Genomic DNA, 17620 nt, shown 5'->3' on the forward strand with positions numbered 1-17620 from the left:
TGACCAGGAGACCACTTTCCCATGAGCTCTGCAGTTTAAACACTTTAGGCATCACTCTCCGTCGCCACACAAATAAAACACAGAGACACTTCACGCGGACAAGTGGGAAATGGAGAGGCTGCAGTTTGTCATCACATTTCAAAGCTCTGGATGTCCAATATCCAGAGGGAGACAAAGAGGGATCCACAGAGCGCTGCTTATGACAAAGTGCCAGCTCCATAATCGTTTTAATAAAACATCAAAGACAGTAAGAGTCACTGTTGGATTTGCTTTGTGGCATAAACAAAAACATTTCACATATTTTTGGAAGTAGGACACGAGTTACAAATGACTGTCTCTTTAAAAGAAGATATTGAACCACACCTGAAGTAACAAGATTGTATTGAATGTCTCATCAAATACTTCAAGTGAACTCAAAGTAAAGCAAACAGGAGCACATAATAAAAGCATCAATATTCACCATGTTTTCACCAGGCTTTTGATATCTGTAATAATCTTTTTTGCTCTAGTAAAAATCTCAGTTATTTTATTCAAACACTGAAAATAGCACATCTTTAGACTTTAGCTAGTCTGTAATAAAAAGGTGTAAAGACTCACAGCTAGTCAGACGATGCAAAAGACCTTTTTTTTTTGTCCTTGAAAACACAACAAGCAAAACACTCCAGTCACTCGTAGAAGAAGCAAAGTAAGCAGGCTGAATGGTTTGAAATGGCACACGATGCTTTCTTTTACACAGAATCTTCTCTTTGAAGGAAAAATTTGGCAACACACAGTAAATACATAATTGGTGTGGTAACATAGTTTCAAACATTACAGTATTTAGCGCCACAGCGGCAACCTCGGATGTTGAAAAATGAAGCCAATATGCTAAAAACTGATGCTTTGATTATATTAAGGCTATGAGTTACATTTAGGGGCGTGGCTGGTCTGACTGACAGGTGGACGCGTTGTCCCTGTTTGTCAGGAAACTAAAGGCCCGCCTCGTCTCCACCTCTTTGCCTTCTGCTAGATTGATCAAAAATTATTCTGAGATAGCATTTCCAATATTGTGACTGCCATTGCTGGACTACTTAACGCCTCTCCAGAGACATGTGGGTGACATCACTGACACCATGTTTTAAACTGTCTACAGGTGCGACCTTTGTCACCTTTTAGAAAGTAGTCCTGTATCCAGGAACATATTTCATTGTGCTAATTATTGCATCAGAAAAGCTTTATAGAAATGGTCAAAACTCAATAGATTGTCCAATAAAAGGTTTTACCTGCATGTGAGGTGTTTTTTGAGGTTGAGGATTATTGGGATATGGAAACACTTTTGCTAAAAAAAAAACAATTGAGATTAGTGAGCATTGGATTCACTTTACTGACTAGTTGACCTCATGTCAGCTTTAGACCCCAGATAACATGAACATGCATGAATATTGGAAATCACAATTTAAACCAGCAAGACAGACATAAGACTTTCTCCATTATATCCAGCAGAGAGGTGAGGTGGTCAAAGTGATTTGACTGTTTTCCAATGATTAATGCAGGACTAAAGCTCTGCCTAAAGTGAAACCTTTACTTCCAACTTGTGTTGAAAGCACACTTTGCAATACGGTTTATTTGCTTGAAACTAACTGACAGACACTCATCTAATATATTCTGTGACACTCTGAAAGTTGACTGAAAATGAGCTTGTCAATTGAACCGTGACACAACAACTGTGTCTGCACAACCAAAACAACTTTCTCAGATGTCGTCGCTGTCAGGCCCATGAGTGACAACATTTAAATGATTGCATTGAAAACATCCACTTTCCAGAGGAAACAAAAACAAGTCATTTCCTGCGTTCGGTCGAGATCCTCGGCACGCTCTCCTCCTCCTCCTGATTAATAGCCGACATGTCGTGCTGAGCAGCCCTGCTCTGCCTCGGCTGGAGGTTCACACCGAGAAGCAGGCGGTGTCTGACAGCGGTGAGCTATGTGCTGCTCTGCCCGGCGGGAAGTAATGAATCGGTGTGTCTGCCCGGACTGAAGTGTAGACAGCAGGAGGAACAAAAGTGATCAGTCTTTGAGAGTGAGGGAGCGCTTGTCCGGCTCGATAGCAGCAGAGAGACGGAGCATGAAAGGGAAGGGCAAGACGGAGGTGAGAAGGAGTCGAAAAGTGTCGGACGGGTTGTTAAAATAAGGAGCAGAGAGAGAGACATGAAAGCAGAGAAGGGTTTTGTAGCTATAGACAGAAAAAAAAAAAAGACAGACATTGAAAGGTAAGACGGCTCGGTGTCACCCAGACCGTGTTAACATTCCTGGGGAAATTCTCTCTCCCCCCCCTCCAACGCTCCTTGAACCTCCACAGAGGGGGTTCATTATTCTCACTTTACTCCTCCACTAATTATCGTTATCATTATGAGGGATAATTACCATTTCACTTCCTAACACCCATGTAGGCTGCTCAGCTCTGACTCACACACAAGGTTATCAATAGCTGCTCAATTGCAGCCTCATCTGCCTAATTATACGATTTGGTCTCTGTGATCGCTGAATAGGATGTGAAATCTGGTATTATTGGTGAGAAGCAGACAGTCAGCAGAAAGCTGTGAAATAAACCTGTGTGTGTGTGTGTGTGTGTGTGTGTGGAGTCTTGTTAATTAGAGATGTGGCTTTCTGTTGAGTAGGAATCAAAAGGAACGCAGGGTCATGAAACAACTGGAAGTCTCTTAAATATCCTGCAAGCTGGAACAGAGCTGCACACCCAGTGAGAGTTAAATCTAATCCTGAGAGAGGAAACGTTAGATCCTCTCCCTTTTGATTTCCTTCAATCTATTAACTTTCAACTCGTTTCTATATTTAAACCCAAATCCATGATTCCCTAATAACTTAAATGACATTTGATCCAGATTTGAAATATTGCTGCATACCTTTTTTTCAAATTCGGTTTTCACATTTGGTTTGACTTTGGTGTGATAATATCATCAGATGGGGCGCTTGTGGGGCAGTGGTTAGTGCGCGCGCCCCATGTATGGAGGCTATGCTCCTCCAAGCGGGCGGCCCTGGTTCAACTCCAGCCTGTGGCTCCCTTCCCGCATGTCCCCACTCTCTCTCTCTTCCTGATTTCCGACTCTATCCACTGTCCTGTCTCTCAATTAAAGGCACAAAAAGCCCCAAAACAAATCTTACATTTTTTTTAAAAACCATCACATAAATGTTGAAAATTATGCGATAAATTCCAAGAACAAATCATCAGAATAATCACACCAAAGCTGTTTACACCCAAAGTTTGGATTTTTAATGGCCGCAGCTAAATGCTGACGGTCAAGTGTTTTGTGTGTCATCGACTGCCGTCTATTTTCTGCAGCCAGATTGTTGTGCAGGCTGTCAATGGAGTCATTCCTGTAGTGTAAAGAGGAGACTTGAGTTCATTAACAGTGTTTACTAACGCTAAAGAGCTACCGTTTAGAGAAGACAAGATAACATAACATACTTAAGATGAGATAAGAGCGGCTTTATTGATCCCCACAGGGGAAATTCACTTGTTACTGTACTGCACTTTTTTTCCACAGAAGTTTTTGCACAGCAGGATTGCAATTGGCTTTAATTAGATATCAGTGGGAGTAAAATGAATAATGTAATGAAAAATCTGTTTATTTATAGTAGTCTACATGTGCATATGACCAGATAGATGAAGTAACCGCCACAATAGAGAATGATGGATCGTGGTTATTGTAATGCCATTATACTGCTGATGTGAAAGAGTCTTCCTGCTGTTGGTTTGACAGACCTGTGGGAGCGCTCCTTCCTGCACGGTGGGTGAAGCGGTCTGAAGCAGCTGCTCAGAGTCCCCACAGTGTCATGTAGTGCATCAGAGGGGTTGTGAGCATAGCATATATAGCTTTGTGAACAAATGAGGAGTATGGCTGTTTAAAGTCATGGATCAAGGTTTCAGCAGCACGTTTATTTTCACTCGTGTTTTTGTAGATGCTCGGAGAAACGTGCAATTCAACTGTTTCAGCAAGCGCGTACAGAACTGGGCTCATGGCAAGAGTTGGTGAAACTTTAAATCCACTCTCTTTGATGTGAGCACTCGTTATAACCTGTAATACCTGTCATTTCTTTAAGACATTTTAAGTGATAATTGAGTTTAAAAGCCTCTGTTAGATTTTTAACACCAGGAATTCAAATAACCTACACTAGTAAAACCAATTCACTTAGTTCATATCTCGGCATTAATGAAGAGCTGCCGCTGTGAACAATGCGACTTATGCTAAGCTCACTTGCTGTGTTTGTGGAGGGGGGGTTTCTAAATCCCTCTGTGGCATTTTGGAGTCACAGCTGACGCCTCGAACCTGACGAATGCTCCCTCCATCTGCTGCAGCTCAACACGAGATAAGTACGGGACTGACAGAGGTCTCGTCAGCAGGAGAAATTTATGATACGCGTCCTCTGTCGGAGCAGAGAGAAGCCGAGCCGAGACGGAGAGGAGGGCATGAGTACAGAGGGTGGAGAGGACGAGGGACAGAGGGTGACAGTACGGACGCTTCAGTGAGCGTGTGACGGACAGTCAGGTCAGAGGAATGTGTGGCACAGAGGACCTCATGACAGACAGGAAGCACATTTTTCTTTGACCCCAATTACCAGAGGTGTTCCTCTCCACCAGTTAATCCTGGGGATGTAGGGTGGCCTCTACTCTGCACCATGGAGATTTACTTTTCCAGCTTGTTGTTTTCCCTTAAAGTCATACGGATGATGACACATTTCTGCTGACCTTAGGAATCTCTCCAAACCTTTACGCACAGATTGTATCAATGCTGGTCAGTAGACTTTAAGCAAATGGCTTTAAAAAGATATCTGCTTATGAATGCAGAGTGTGTGCAGGGATCTTTTAGTGCCAGGTGTTTTTCTTTTTTTGGTCTCAGTTTGAAGTCTGTGTTGACCAATCATGTCTCAGTATACGTTGAGAGCAAATAACATACATTTTGCTTTTTTATATGCCCTTATAAAAAAGATCCTTTGACAGCTTCTGTACTGATTCTGATACCTACTGTAGGCTCAGGGATTGGTTGATACAGAGTACATTTTCAACAGGACAGGGAACTTTTTGGTGTCTCACGATTCAATTCGATTTTCATTCTTGGGGTCAAGATTCGATTGAGGATCTATTTTCGATTCAAAACAATTCTGGATTCATGATTCATGATTCAAAGTCTATTTTTGAATGAGTACATACTTCAGGATCTACTCCAGTCATCTGCGAGACTAGCCAAATTTCTTGCTGCTCCATTTGGCATTCTTCTGAGTTACAGAGCTAGCCTTAGCACTTAGCAGGGAGTGGATGATTAGCCATTTCTTTTTTTTTGATTTTTGGAAGTAATGAATCCATTTCAAATCTCAGAAGATAAGAATCTCAAATTTTTACATCAATTGATCTTTTCCCCACCTCTAATTTTCAATGGCAATTCATGTATAAAAGAAAAACATGCTAATGGGGAGGGGGAAACAGTGCGACCTCCGTACACGTAATGAAACCGCTTTATTGTGTTGTGACCAGTTCTCCTCCTCTCTATTGTTGATTGACACATAGCTTTGATACAAAAGACAGAAATTCTCATCGCAGCATCGGACTCTGTTTCTTTGTCTGTCACCTTTGGTTTGTTCTTTTAACATCATGTCTTTACTCCTGAGACCCCCCCCCCTCCCACCCCCTCCTGTCAGACAGGCAAAGCCTCCCACTGTGAGGTACATGTGTGAACAACATACCCGGAGAGATTTCCCGGGCATCTGCCTGACATATTCTAGAAACTTTCAGGAGTGCATGTGTGATAATATGAAATGAAGGATACAGACAAAGTTGTCCATTAAAACTTAAGGGAGTCAAGGTGACATCTCAGCATTACAAGACGAAGAAATGTAAAAAGAAGAAAAATAAATAAATGGGGAAAATGATTAGAAACCAGTTTTCTTTATGTGTGTAATTTGTCTATTTTTTTTTCTTTTTGAAGTATTCAGCTAGGCATCAGTTGTTGGTTGGACAAAAATGTGAAGTTTTTTTCCCTCAGTCTCTGGGAATTTTTCGGTGTTCATTTCACAATTTTCTCACTTTTGCCAGAGCTAACAGTAATCTTCCTCGAAATGTTTGTGTTACTCGAGTGGTTTCCTCTTAGCCGCAGAGACATTTTCTTCTTGTCATGAGATTATCTGACCTCCGTCTCTCCTCACTTCTTTCCACAGAGACGCTCATGGACTCGACTACAGCCACCGCGGAGCTCGGCTGGACGGTCTACCCCGTGTCAGGGTCCAGTGACAACAGCGTAAGTGGCCTGCTCTCCTATAATCTACTCCTGATAATTGGAATTTAACTGAATTATTACTTAAGTGAAACCATAATTGGAAGTCATTTCCCGACCTTTTTTAGTTCAGACAAAGATGAGGTGTGTGGCGACCCTCGCTTTTGTTGGATGTAAAAAGTGCAGCTAATGTGTAAATTTGCTCAGCCGCCTGTGAAGCTTTATTTCGGTCTGTGTTTTGGTTTCACACTTTAAGGTCAAGGATCAACTCGGGAGCCGGACTGCCCCCCCCGAGTGAGCTAAACTCCCTGCAAAAAAAACCCCAACTGTAGAGATAGATGGAACCAATTAGAAGACAACAAAAGGATTGTTCAATATATCCACATCATAAAAAAGATGTTTTAAGAAGAAAACTGTTTTTTGCTTGAAGGTGCAGACAACTCCACAAAAAATATAACCAAGTTCCCCCTACTCTAATTTTCTTTTAGGTTAAATAAATGATTATTTAAAAAAACGTTTATCTTGCTCTAAACTCTCTGGTTCAAGGTAAACAGTCACAAAGGAAAATCTAAACACTTAAACCTAACTGTGATTGTTCACATGCCAGGCTAGATGCTACGTGTTATATGGGCCCTGTCGGTGTTTGATGCACGGTCTTTCCACAGGGTTTGCCAGGGCATCGGTTCCTCCCAGCCACATGTGAGCCAGGCCCACTTAGAGCCAGCCAAAACCAGAGTCTCAGTCTACTCCACGTTTTTTTTTTCCCCCCACCACAAGATTTAGGCTCCTTAGAACGAGTCCAAAATAGAGAAAAAATGTTGTAGACTTATTTGCTGGTGCATTTCAAAAACCACTGCCGATTTTATTCAATTATTTATGCTCCTGTGGTTTGTATTAAAGATGGTTTGAATTATACTCTATCATGCTGTGTCTCCTTGCGCTAAAAAGAAGCATCAAAAAAAAAAAAGAGCTGGCCTTCAACCGCTCCATGATACAACTTCAAAGATGTTCAGCGATAATTTAGGACAACCTCATCTCTCCCAACCTGAGGGCACGGCGTCTCCTCCCCGCTCAGTCCTACAATCAATAGCAACGCTGAAGACGTCTGGTTTCCTTTTTCTCTCGCCAGCTCTGGATCCAATCAGCACAGACAGAGCTTACGCACACATGCTGACTCCAAAGACAGTTTACATCACATCTCCCTTTCATCTCTGCAAAATGTTCGATTCAGCATCCACTCAGCCCATTTTTCAGATCAGATTTAATACTTGTTGGAAACTTCAGAAAAGTTGAACGCTAAGGTCATTGTTGCAAACCGTTTTGTGGAGTGAATAGCTCGCTCTGGCAAAAAAAACAAAACTGAAATGAAATTAAAATCCAAACATCAAACTAAAGAGCCCTAAGCTCTTCAAGAGTCATCTTTGTTTCAGTAACATGTGGTGCACCGCCTGATCCAAAGGCACTTCTCTCCTCCAAATCAAATTTCTCTTCATTTGATTTGACTGAAAGGCCTCTAAGAGGACTTTTTTGAATGTTTCTTTGCCCCCAAAGCATCAAAATGGCATTTTGTTTTTTGTGTTGACAGCCAGCTTTTTTTATTCTTATGAATACTTTGTCTTACTGGCGGATTTCACAAGTTAAGTTTGCGCAGCGTTCCATCTCCGCCGTGGTTTTGCTCCGTCTGACGGCGTGCACCCTTTTCCCAGTGGGTCTGTTTCTGAAGTGTAAGCACAGACATGAGCAGCTGGACTCACAGGTTGACGAGCTCACAGGAAAAACATCAAGATCAGGCAGGAACGCTGAGAACAACGTGCAAACAACAGGATTCTTTGCCTTTCCAGGGTTGATTTGCCGTTCATTTGCTGCCTAATTTTGTTAAAGTGAGGGGATACATGCTCTGTACATTGTGTCTCATTTTGAAATCGATCTGAATCCTCCTCCAGACTTTCCCCAGACACCCCTCCTTACCTAAACCGAACAAAGTATTACAAGTTGCCAGAGCTTGTTAGACACTGAGACTTTCCCACTGTGAGGTACATGTGTGAAGGGCAATTCTGAGAAATACCAGGTCCTGAATGTCCTGAAATGATCCAGAAAATATCAGGATTCATGTGTGAAAAGGCCTTAACAGGATTTTAACCCCAAAAGGTCAAAGTTTGACTTTGCTGTGATATCAGGAAAAATCTGGCAATATTTCCCATCCCATTTTATGAACACAATATCTCAGGAACATCTGGACTGATTTTTTTTTTTTTTTTTTTAAATTGGGCACCAACGTTGACTTTGAAACAGAGATGACCTGATTAGATTTTGATGGCCAGCAGCAGTCAAACGACGAGGTCACCGGACCTCACATATGTTAAGCTATTTTGAAAGCAACGTCTCTGACTGACCTGCAGAGGATTTGAATCTGTCTGCTTTGTTTTTGTTTGTTTTTAATCTGTCTGTGAGAACGATGCCCGCCATCTGCCATTGATCAGTGGACAATCTCTCCATGGCTCCGTGTACCTGTTTGTTCTGTCGGAGTGTACTGGCTCTGCAGACAAACAAATCCAACGTTTAGAAATCTTACATCTCATCTTGTGGTTTGAGTTTCCATTTAGTGTCTATTGATAATATATTGATGCTTTGAGGCTTTTGCAAAATTGCTTTTTTTTGCCCATGAAGCCGTTAAAATGAATTGAATTGACAAATCAAACAGAAAGAAGGATGAAGTTTGTTGTTATTTTGTCTCTATTTCAAATAATTGTGGCCTACTAATGATACTTCATGTCTTGAGGGAATTTTTTTTTTTTTTTTTTTAAACCTACCCCCCCATTTCCTGTCCTGATCACAACACTTTCTTAATCTTGGAAAAATTACACTGATGGACCTAGAGTGCAACTTTTCCTGCAGCAGAAACATTCAACCAGGATGCAGAACTTTACTTTGGACTCTTTCTGAAAACTTCCACTTGCACTTATGATATACATCTCTTCCTCGAGGGGGAAAAGAAAATAAAGTCCCCTAAGCCCCTGGATTTAGTCAGGTAGAGGTCGGTCTTATCAGCGTGGGCCGTGAAGTTTAAAGACGATACGGCTGAGCTTTGACTCTCTCCGCGTCCGCTGGAAAAGTAAAGAGAAACGAGAGCGATGGAGATAGTTTGTCCCTCGTGGCCCCCGGGCAACAGGTGTGGAAAACAGAGCTCGCTCTCACTCTCGCTATAACGGCGAGAGGTGCTTTACAGAAGCTATTGTCTTACACACATATATGCACGGCTTCACCGGCTTAGCTGCTGGATCAGTAACATCCAGCAGAGCGCCGCACCAGCAGTTGGCTTTCACTGCTCTCTGTAGATTCATGAAACATATCCTAACGTGACATGTGATACACTGCGACACAATGGAAACGCAAACAAGGAACAGTGTGATATTAAGCCAGAAATCTTATGGCAGTTGGTGTTTTTCCACTTTTTTTTTATTTTACAGCAGTGTTTAAATCAAATTAGAACGTCATTTTTTAAGTACAGCTTAAAAAAAAAAAAAAAAACTCTCTACAGAAGGTTTCTGGAAATGATTTGCACAGAAGAACATTCAAGCTTAGCTTTTTTGCAAATTAACTTTTATCTTCCTCTGCTCTTGCAGACAGTCAGTTCTTCCTTTTTAATTATATAACATGTCAGTCAGATTGATGTTCTCGCAGAGCCAGACAACCACAACATCTTCATTGTTCTTGATAGCACTGCTGGAAAACACTGATGACCAATGTTATATTTACCAAACCAGAGTTGATCCCGGAGCAGTTTAGGAAGTTTACTCTCTTCTGACTAACCCTCTTAAGGTTCTGGCAATAAAACACACAGAGCACATGCCCCACTCTGCACCCACCCACCCACACACACACACACACAGACAGACACACACACACACACACACACACACACACACACACACACACACACACACACACACACACACACACAGGGAAACTGGTGCAGTCAGTCATAATGCAGACCTTGGTTTGTGAGCAGCTTTGTGAGGACTTAACCCCAAGTGTGCACAAACACTGAGCTCACAAATACACACACAAGATTTAAAAACAAGGTTTCACTGCTGCACAACACGTTTGTATTTTAATACTATGTTTAACGTTCTTCAAAAGGAATCCAAGTGTAAATGATACATTCCTTACTATATGAACTCAACATTTATGAAGTGACTATTGCAGGAAAGAACCTCGTTGAAACCTAAAAGTCTCTTTTTGTCCTGGCACAATTAACAGAGTTTCCCACATACGACGAGCAGCCAAATATACAAATACAGAAAACACATAATTAGACAATAAAAGACACAATCAACGAATCTAAACAGCAAATGTTTGTCAAGATCATCCACAAACACATCAGGGAGAACATCTACAGCCAGATGTGTTCGCCTCCAAGTCATTTAACATCCTCTTAAAAGCATCCAATGAGAGCAGCTTGTTTAGTTTCCGCTCAACGAGCAGCTCTCATTGGATGATTTTATATGTTTATGTAATGTATATGTTAACCCACACGGACACTTTAAAGAAACCCCTGCAGAGGTCAAAATGAAACCTGGCAATAGAAATAAGACACATAGACCAAGTAATAAAACAATAAAACGTGCAGGAACAAGAATCAAAACCTTTAAACAATTTCAAATCTGAGATTAAGATTAGACCTGTCCAACTAGAGGGAAGCCTGTGTTAAACATCTGCAGAGCAGTCAGGGTACAGCAGTGTCTATATGGAGTCTGAGCACTTTTTAATGAGTGTGTGCAAACTTTAAGGTGAATTCTGTGCTAATAAATTATTCATACTATAAAGCGTCCAACAACTTTTAAACAGCTGTGCAGCTGAAAATAGTTTAAGTCCATTTCTTCAGTTAATTCACTGCTTTTCAACCTCCTTTCAAGTCCCGCCCACGTGCTGCCCTGTGTTTGCTTTTTTTAATTGGCCAAGAAACCACGTATTGCTTCACTTTGCCTGGGAAAAAGAAAACAAAGGCTGTGATGTCTGCATGCTCTTCATCACTTTGTCAGAGTAGGATCCAATGATGTGGTGACAGGACAGTTACTTAAAATAAAATGCAGTATTCTTGCTGTTGGTCCCTTTTTTTTGCATTTGATGGTTATGTAGATTCTTCTGTAGTAAATTTAGACCATCTCATATTCGGCCAATACTCCCTTCAGCAGGTTTAACACGAGTCTATGTAAAGATAGCTGTTTAGAGTCTGCTGTGTGACTTGGAGCTGATGTATAGCCGGCTAGCAAAGCGGGGGTTAAGTGGTCAATGTTTCCCTCTCAAGTGGAGCTGAGAGACGTGTGAACATCAGGTCAGGCCTCCTGACCCGCTCACTCCCACGCTCAAGTACCGACAACAGCGACCATTTAGAAACTATAGACTTATGGCCGCAGGGAGCACACAGAGCTTCTGTGGAGAGAGACGCTGAGGTCTTCTGCATGGACGGAGAACATAATGAGGTGGTGTGAGTGGGTTAGGTTATCATTACGGACGTGTCATAATGTCCTGTACATGGATATATCCTGTGTCACTCGGGGACACGGCAGAGTTTGCAGGACGGAAATATGCAGCACATGTTTGACAATGTTTTTTAAACAATTTAAATCCTGGTAATTCATCAAATATGCTGCACATTACATAAGAATTCCTCTTGAATAAGACCGAGGTTGTTTGTGTGTAATTGTGGGCATGTCTGGCAGACCAACATGGCCTGCTTTTTTTTTCCACGTAGTCTTCCCTTTTTCTTTACGAGTAATTTGCTGAACATTTCTCATACCAGTGCGCTCGACGGGATTTAAAGTGACCGCTAATTTGCGACTGTGACAATTAAATTCTGTGAAATTATATTAAAGGAATCATTCACAGAAATACGCAAACATAACCCACATGTAACTCTGTGGAAAGGGGAGGGGGCTAAAAGATTGGAATTGTTCTGCGGGTTTCACATGTTGTGCATTAGTAGTGGACAGTGGTAATTGGAGCTGACTGCGGCAGACAGTTCTAGTTAAGTTTTGCGTGTGTGTGTGTGTGTGTGTGTGTGTGTGTGTGTGTGTGTGTGTGTGTGTGTGTGTGTGTGTGTGTGTGTGTGTGTGTGTGTGTGTGTGTGTGTGTGTGTGTGTGAGAGCCTCTCCTCTCTGTGAAGCCCGCTCTCCTGCAGGATCTGGCTCTCATGGCCTCTCTCTGGTAGTAATTGAATGCAGAGAGTGGGTGTCATTTGTCCCCTGTCCCTCAAGGGAAGGCACTCTTGCTCTGACAGATTTCCCACAACTGCAAATGGGGCGAGTGTGCCTCAAGAGTTTTCCGCAGGGTCTCTCTCTCTCTCTCCCTGCGTTTTGCGTGAATAATTTATTTACTTCTGTCAGCGATCGAGCGGTGATATGTTACGAGGCTCTGGATGCTGAAGCTTCGAGCAGGTTAATTCGAACCCTGTAATGACAAGACGTGATAAATACACAATTCGTGTCGTGTCAAAACAATGAAAGCGTTAAATGTTTGAGTGTTCTGACAGCGCCTTCACACTTGACTGATGTTTCACTCAGTCCTGCAGAAACGGGCTGTTTCTCTATACTGCAGCTTTCTTGAGCAGCTATGGCTTTAACTCAAAGATGCAGTGTTACTTTGTCATTGTTGTTATTAAAGCAACCAAGACGTGATTGTTAAAGTGTAAGTGATTGCAGACAGAGGAAATAAACAAACCGTGAAAACTTGATAGTGCCTCATAGTGCCCATTCTTTATTTCACTTAAGGGTCCAGTCACAAGACACATTCTGAAACCTTTACCGTTTATTAAAACAGAGTTGAATAAAATGCAATAAAACAAAATTGTAGATACTTGAAGTTTTATTGTGCTTTTTATGCCTTCATTTAGAGATAAGAAAAGTGGATAGAGGGGGGGGGGGGGGGGGAAACGTGCAGGCCACCCGCTTGGAGGAATTCAGCCACCGTACATGGGGTGTGTGCACCAGCCACTAAGGCTACCAGCGCCCCCGAGTTTCCAGTAACTTAAATATTAAAAACACCGTACATGTGCAGATAACTTTGCTCTGCTGTGTGGGATGAAGCTGGGGACATTTCTCTTCCTCGTCTTATCCACTGAAGGATCTGTTACGTTGTCTCATTGAGTGTTTGATAAGGAAGCCAGTGCAGAGGAATTTTTGGGATTACACATTTGTTAAAAAAAAAAAAAAAATCCAAAAATTATGTTCATAGTTTGGCATCTTTTGAAAGTTCCCTTTGAAGGCAAACTTGTTTTTTCTTAATTTTGTGACTCAGACAACCTTATGAACGTCTCAAGATGTTACATGTTTGGTATTGAATTAAAGGTTGAGTCGTGTTTTATAAAATGAAAACAACTTGTTACTGTCAGTTGCGTTCAGTGTATGAGAAAGAGAGGGTTTGTTTAGATTGAGTTGTAAAAAAATAAACATGTTCTCAGCTAACTACAGCAACACTGGAGATCTGGAGGGTTAAATTACAGTTTCCCACATCGATGAATGTTGGATTTACTTTGTTTGGTGGCTGATTCTTCCTCCACTCTTTTCCAGTAAAATAGGCATCCATCAGCTTTGACTGTAATTATCATGAACAACTCTTCCACTTACTTTTGCCAGACAGATCTCTGTATCAAACACTGTGACTGGTGGCAGCTGACTCTTGTCCTTGAAGAGTGTGTTGGTAGTTTATGTTTTGCGGTTACAAACGTCTTGACCGTCTGCCTGTTGGATATGTTTTCCAGGTTGCACAGCGGCACAGATGTACAGAAAAGAGGAAATCTCTAACCGTTTAATTGTGAAGCTTTTGATATAAATGCATTATACTGTAAGACTGTGATTGTCCCAACAGAGCAATACATTACGTTATTTGCCTGTTTCAGGACTTCTGGCCTTCATCCTTCAACATGAGGCCAGTTTCAGAGTACTCGAGATGGAACTTTTTAAAAATGTTGTTTTTCTTTTAAGATTGTCAGTTTGAGTTGAAGTCAGACTCAGACTGCAGGAGTAGTTTGCTGATTTATCCCCAATTCACCCTTCCTGATAAATGAAACAAACCATGTCTCAGACCTTGGTCAGTACTGATCGAATGATCTGTAAATGTGAAGATCCGGCCAGAAACCTCCTGTGGCCTGTTGAACCAGCTATGTGTAAGTTCTGTCATAAGATACGCTGTGAAGTCCACACTAAACCCAGTGGTGATTCTAGAGTCTGTTGGGGCCCAAGAAAATCAATTGGGGGCCCTCCAACTGTCTGCCAGTGTCCTAACACTTACTCCACTTCCTTTTTTTTCCTGCTTTTTTCCTCTCTTATAGACAGATACTTTTTCTTTGTTTACTTTCTTTGACAGACTCAATGATATGGGTTGCAATGGGACACAGCAATAATTCATGTGACACTTACCAGGGCAACAAGAGCGAGTGCTGTCAGATGGGGCCCCCTTAGGGAGAGTTCCTACTGTCATTGCAAAATTTGCACATTTTGGGCCACTGCGTTGGTTAGAAATGTGTCAGCCATGAGGGTCCCCCCCTACTAGTCTGAGGCCCCAAGTTGTCTGCCTTGCCTGTTAACAAGCAGCGCCTCTGACTAAACCCTAAGTTGAAACCGTGTGCTTGAGCTTTTTTTGGACTCTCCATGTATTCTCCATTTATTTCAAACATTCCTACAACCTTTAGGATTTAAAATCTGGATGATTACGTCTGAACTTCCCAAGCATGAATACTACAGCCGATAGAAGAGAGGTCTCTATGAGACAGATCCTGGTGAAATTTGAAACCTTCTAGCTTTAGAGGTTAAAATAAACTAGCATACTGATGACAGATGTTAAAGCTCCTGTGAGGAGATTTTAGTCGATCATTAAACAAACTGAAAAACGTACAGATACCTCTGTGTGACCTCCAAAAGCAAACACGACCAATGAAGACAAGATCGATCAATTCCATAAAGGTATTTTCAGCATCATAACCACTGTCACAGGGGAGGTGTCGCTGCACATCTCGCTAATGGAACTGCCTCATATTGACATTTTCCACCGCAGAGTTTCACGATGAATGATAAGATAGACTGTTAGAAGAAAGATGAAGAAGAGCTCTCTGGAGAAAACGACGTACAGGACAAATCAACTGGAGAATTGGCACATGGCTTTGTCCACAGGTTTTGCCAAAATGCACAAGAGAAACTGGAATCCATCTTTTAATCTGACACCGTAATGAATCATTTAAATCAACTTAAACATGCAGCGCTCATAGCCTAGCCGTCATGTCAAGCGTTGCAGAGTACAGAGGCTGTAGTCTTCGTCACAGCAGCTGTGGGTTCGAATCCGACCTCTGCCCTTTGCTGCATGTCATCCCAAACTTTCTCCTCCCAACATCTCCAGCTCCTCACAGGAGCTATAAACATGCGTTTGTTTGGCATCAGATGAACTGGAAAAAAATAGTTCAGACTTGGAATGATGAGTTTTGACTTACAACTTTCTGTCTCAAACAAAAGTTTCTGAATTTATACATCAGTTCTTCTTCCGCGACGTAATGTTTGATTTAGTAGCAGTCTGTAAGCGTTCATTGTTCTACACAAAGAGTGAAAGAGACAGCACATGAAGACTGCATCTCCCCAAACATGATCTCATCCAAAACTTCTTTAGCATTCTCCTTTTTTTTCCCCTATCTGGAAATCATTACTCGAGCAGGTTGAAGTCAGGCTGCATTTTGTTTACATCTGCTTCCTCGTAAAAAAATGACATGCGCTCCCTTGAGGTATAGCTCCCTCTGGCACACGGTTATGCTCTTAATAATATCTGAGAAAAGAGAGAAGAGCATCTGTGAAGTGTCTTCTTATTTGCGTGATGCAACCCCATTTCGACAACAGTTAGGTAAGCCCGGCCCCGAGGCTGCAACTGTAATCAACGTCTATTTACAGAGGCATGTTTGTGTGTTTTTGGGGCGTTGAACACTGGACCTGTCTTTGCTCACTCACTGTAAACCAATTTGGGTTAAATGCAAAAGATGCACTTTATATGTAAAGTATAAAAGTGTTTGGTAGCTCCTGTGTAAAGTGTGGAGTTAAATAATGAGTTGTCTGAAAGAAGTCCAAGAAGAAGTAGACTTATTTTGTGTTGAATGAGGGAAAAGAAATCTTGTCTTTGAATCGAATGGTCTCAGCTGTAGTCGTACGTCTAGTCTATATTTCAGGCTTGACAGTGCGTTCCGCTCGACTTTACAGATAAAGCAGAGACTCAGTGTCACAGAGACGTATGGATTGCAGGTCAGCTGAACTTTTCTGTCTCCCTCCCGGAGTGGCTGAGCGGATATTGATTCTGAAGCTCCCTCTCAGTGAGCTTCACTGAACTGTAGCGCCTCGTATAACTCCGGGAGAGGAGGAAAGCAGCTGAAATACAGCGGCCTCTACTTGCTCTGCCATAGTTCTTCTAACCAGCTCAATCTATGTTCACTTCAGACAGGTTTTTCTGTGCAGGGCATCTGTCTCTCAGTGCTGCTGCTCTATAGCATAATATAAATGACACGCTCTCTAGTTAATGGCCCCAAGACCGGAGTGGGAGAGTGGTTTATTTAACAAAGAAGAGATGTACTGAAAGGTAGGGAAACAGATGAACATCAGTTCAACTGTCAGGGTTGTAACAGCTTTGTAAACAGTACAGGGACAGGGTACTTGTACATGTAACAGGCTTTATCTAAACAACAGGTTTGGACTCATGTCTGACACAATCAGATACACACTCACCTCAGCTTAAATGCTGATTTGGTCCTTTAAGGGGTAAGCACCAAAGAAGAAAGTTTTGGTATCATTCATGCAACACTAAAGCTGTCATGTTTTTTTCATGAGGAATGACCGCATGTGGAAAGTTGTTAACTAAGGGGGTATTTTCTTTCTCGGGTGTGTTCCTATTGTTTGTTCAAGTCTGTACAAGACCTACAGTTTCATCTATCTACTTTGCCTGTATTATAGAGGAGGACGATTGATAGAGTAGGAAACGGGAATGACATGCTGAGAAGTGACGAGAGCAAGAGTCAAACCTGGAGCCGCCCTACATGAAGCACACAATTTAACCCTAGCAAGGCTATCCAGCGGCCCCAATAGGTTATTTTTCCCCTATATCTGTCCCTATAGCTGCCTGCACTGATGCTTACACATGTACTTAAACTCCTGATATTTTCAAGCTGCATGTGTGAACGCAGACAGCTGATCTTTTTAAACAACTTCACCCAGACTTGGTGTGTGAAGTCCAGGTGATTTGATGTGTGAATGCAGGACATATTCAGGAAGATAGACCCCATGCATTTGGGAGGGGGTGATTACGGTTATATCCTTTTGACCAGCGCACAATCAA

General features: G+C 41.9%; 2 protein-coding genes across 6 annotated transcripts in view; one reads left to right on the forward strand and one right to left on the reverse strand.

The window, feature by feature from the left end:
- ece1 (endothelin converting enzyme 1) overlaps positions 1-17620 on the reverse strand; it is a 516542-nt gene that overhangs the window by 245582 nt on the left and 253340 nt on the right. The gene's annotated exons all lie outside the window — the stretch shown is intronic.
- ephb2b (eph receptor B2b) overlaps positions 1-17620 on the forward strand; it is a 164722-nt gene that overhangs the window by 53716 nt on the left and 93386 nt on the right. For all 4 annotated transcript variants that reach the window (XM_061041154.1, XM_061041156.1, XM_061041155.1 and 1 more), the window contains exon 2: positions 6207-6286. In XM_061041154.1, coding sequence (XP_060897137.1) covers positions 6207-6286 — 80 coding nt within the window. The remainder of the gene's footprint in view (positions 1-6206; positions 6287-17620) is intronic.

The sequence above is a fragment of the Labrus mixtus genome, chromosome 7 (genome assembly GCF_963584025.1).
Source record: "Labrus mixtus chromosome 7, fLabMix1.1, whole genome shotgun sequence".
Taxonomy (NCBI): Eukaryota; Metazoa; Chordata; class Actinopteri; order Labriformes; family Labridae; genus Labrus; species Labrus mixtus.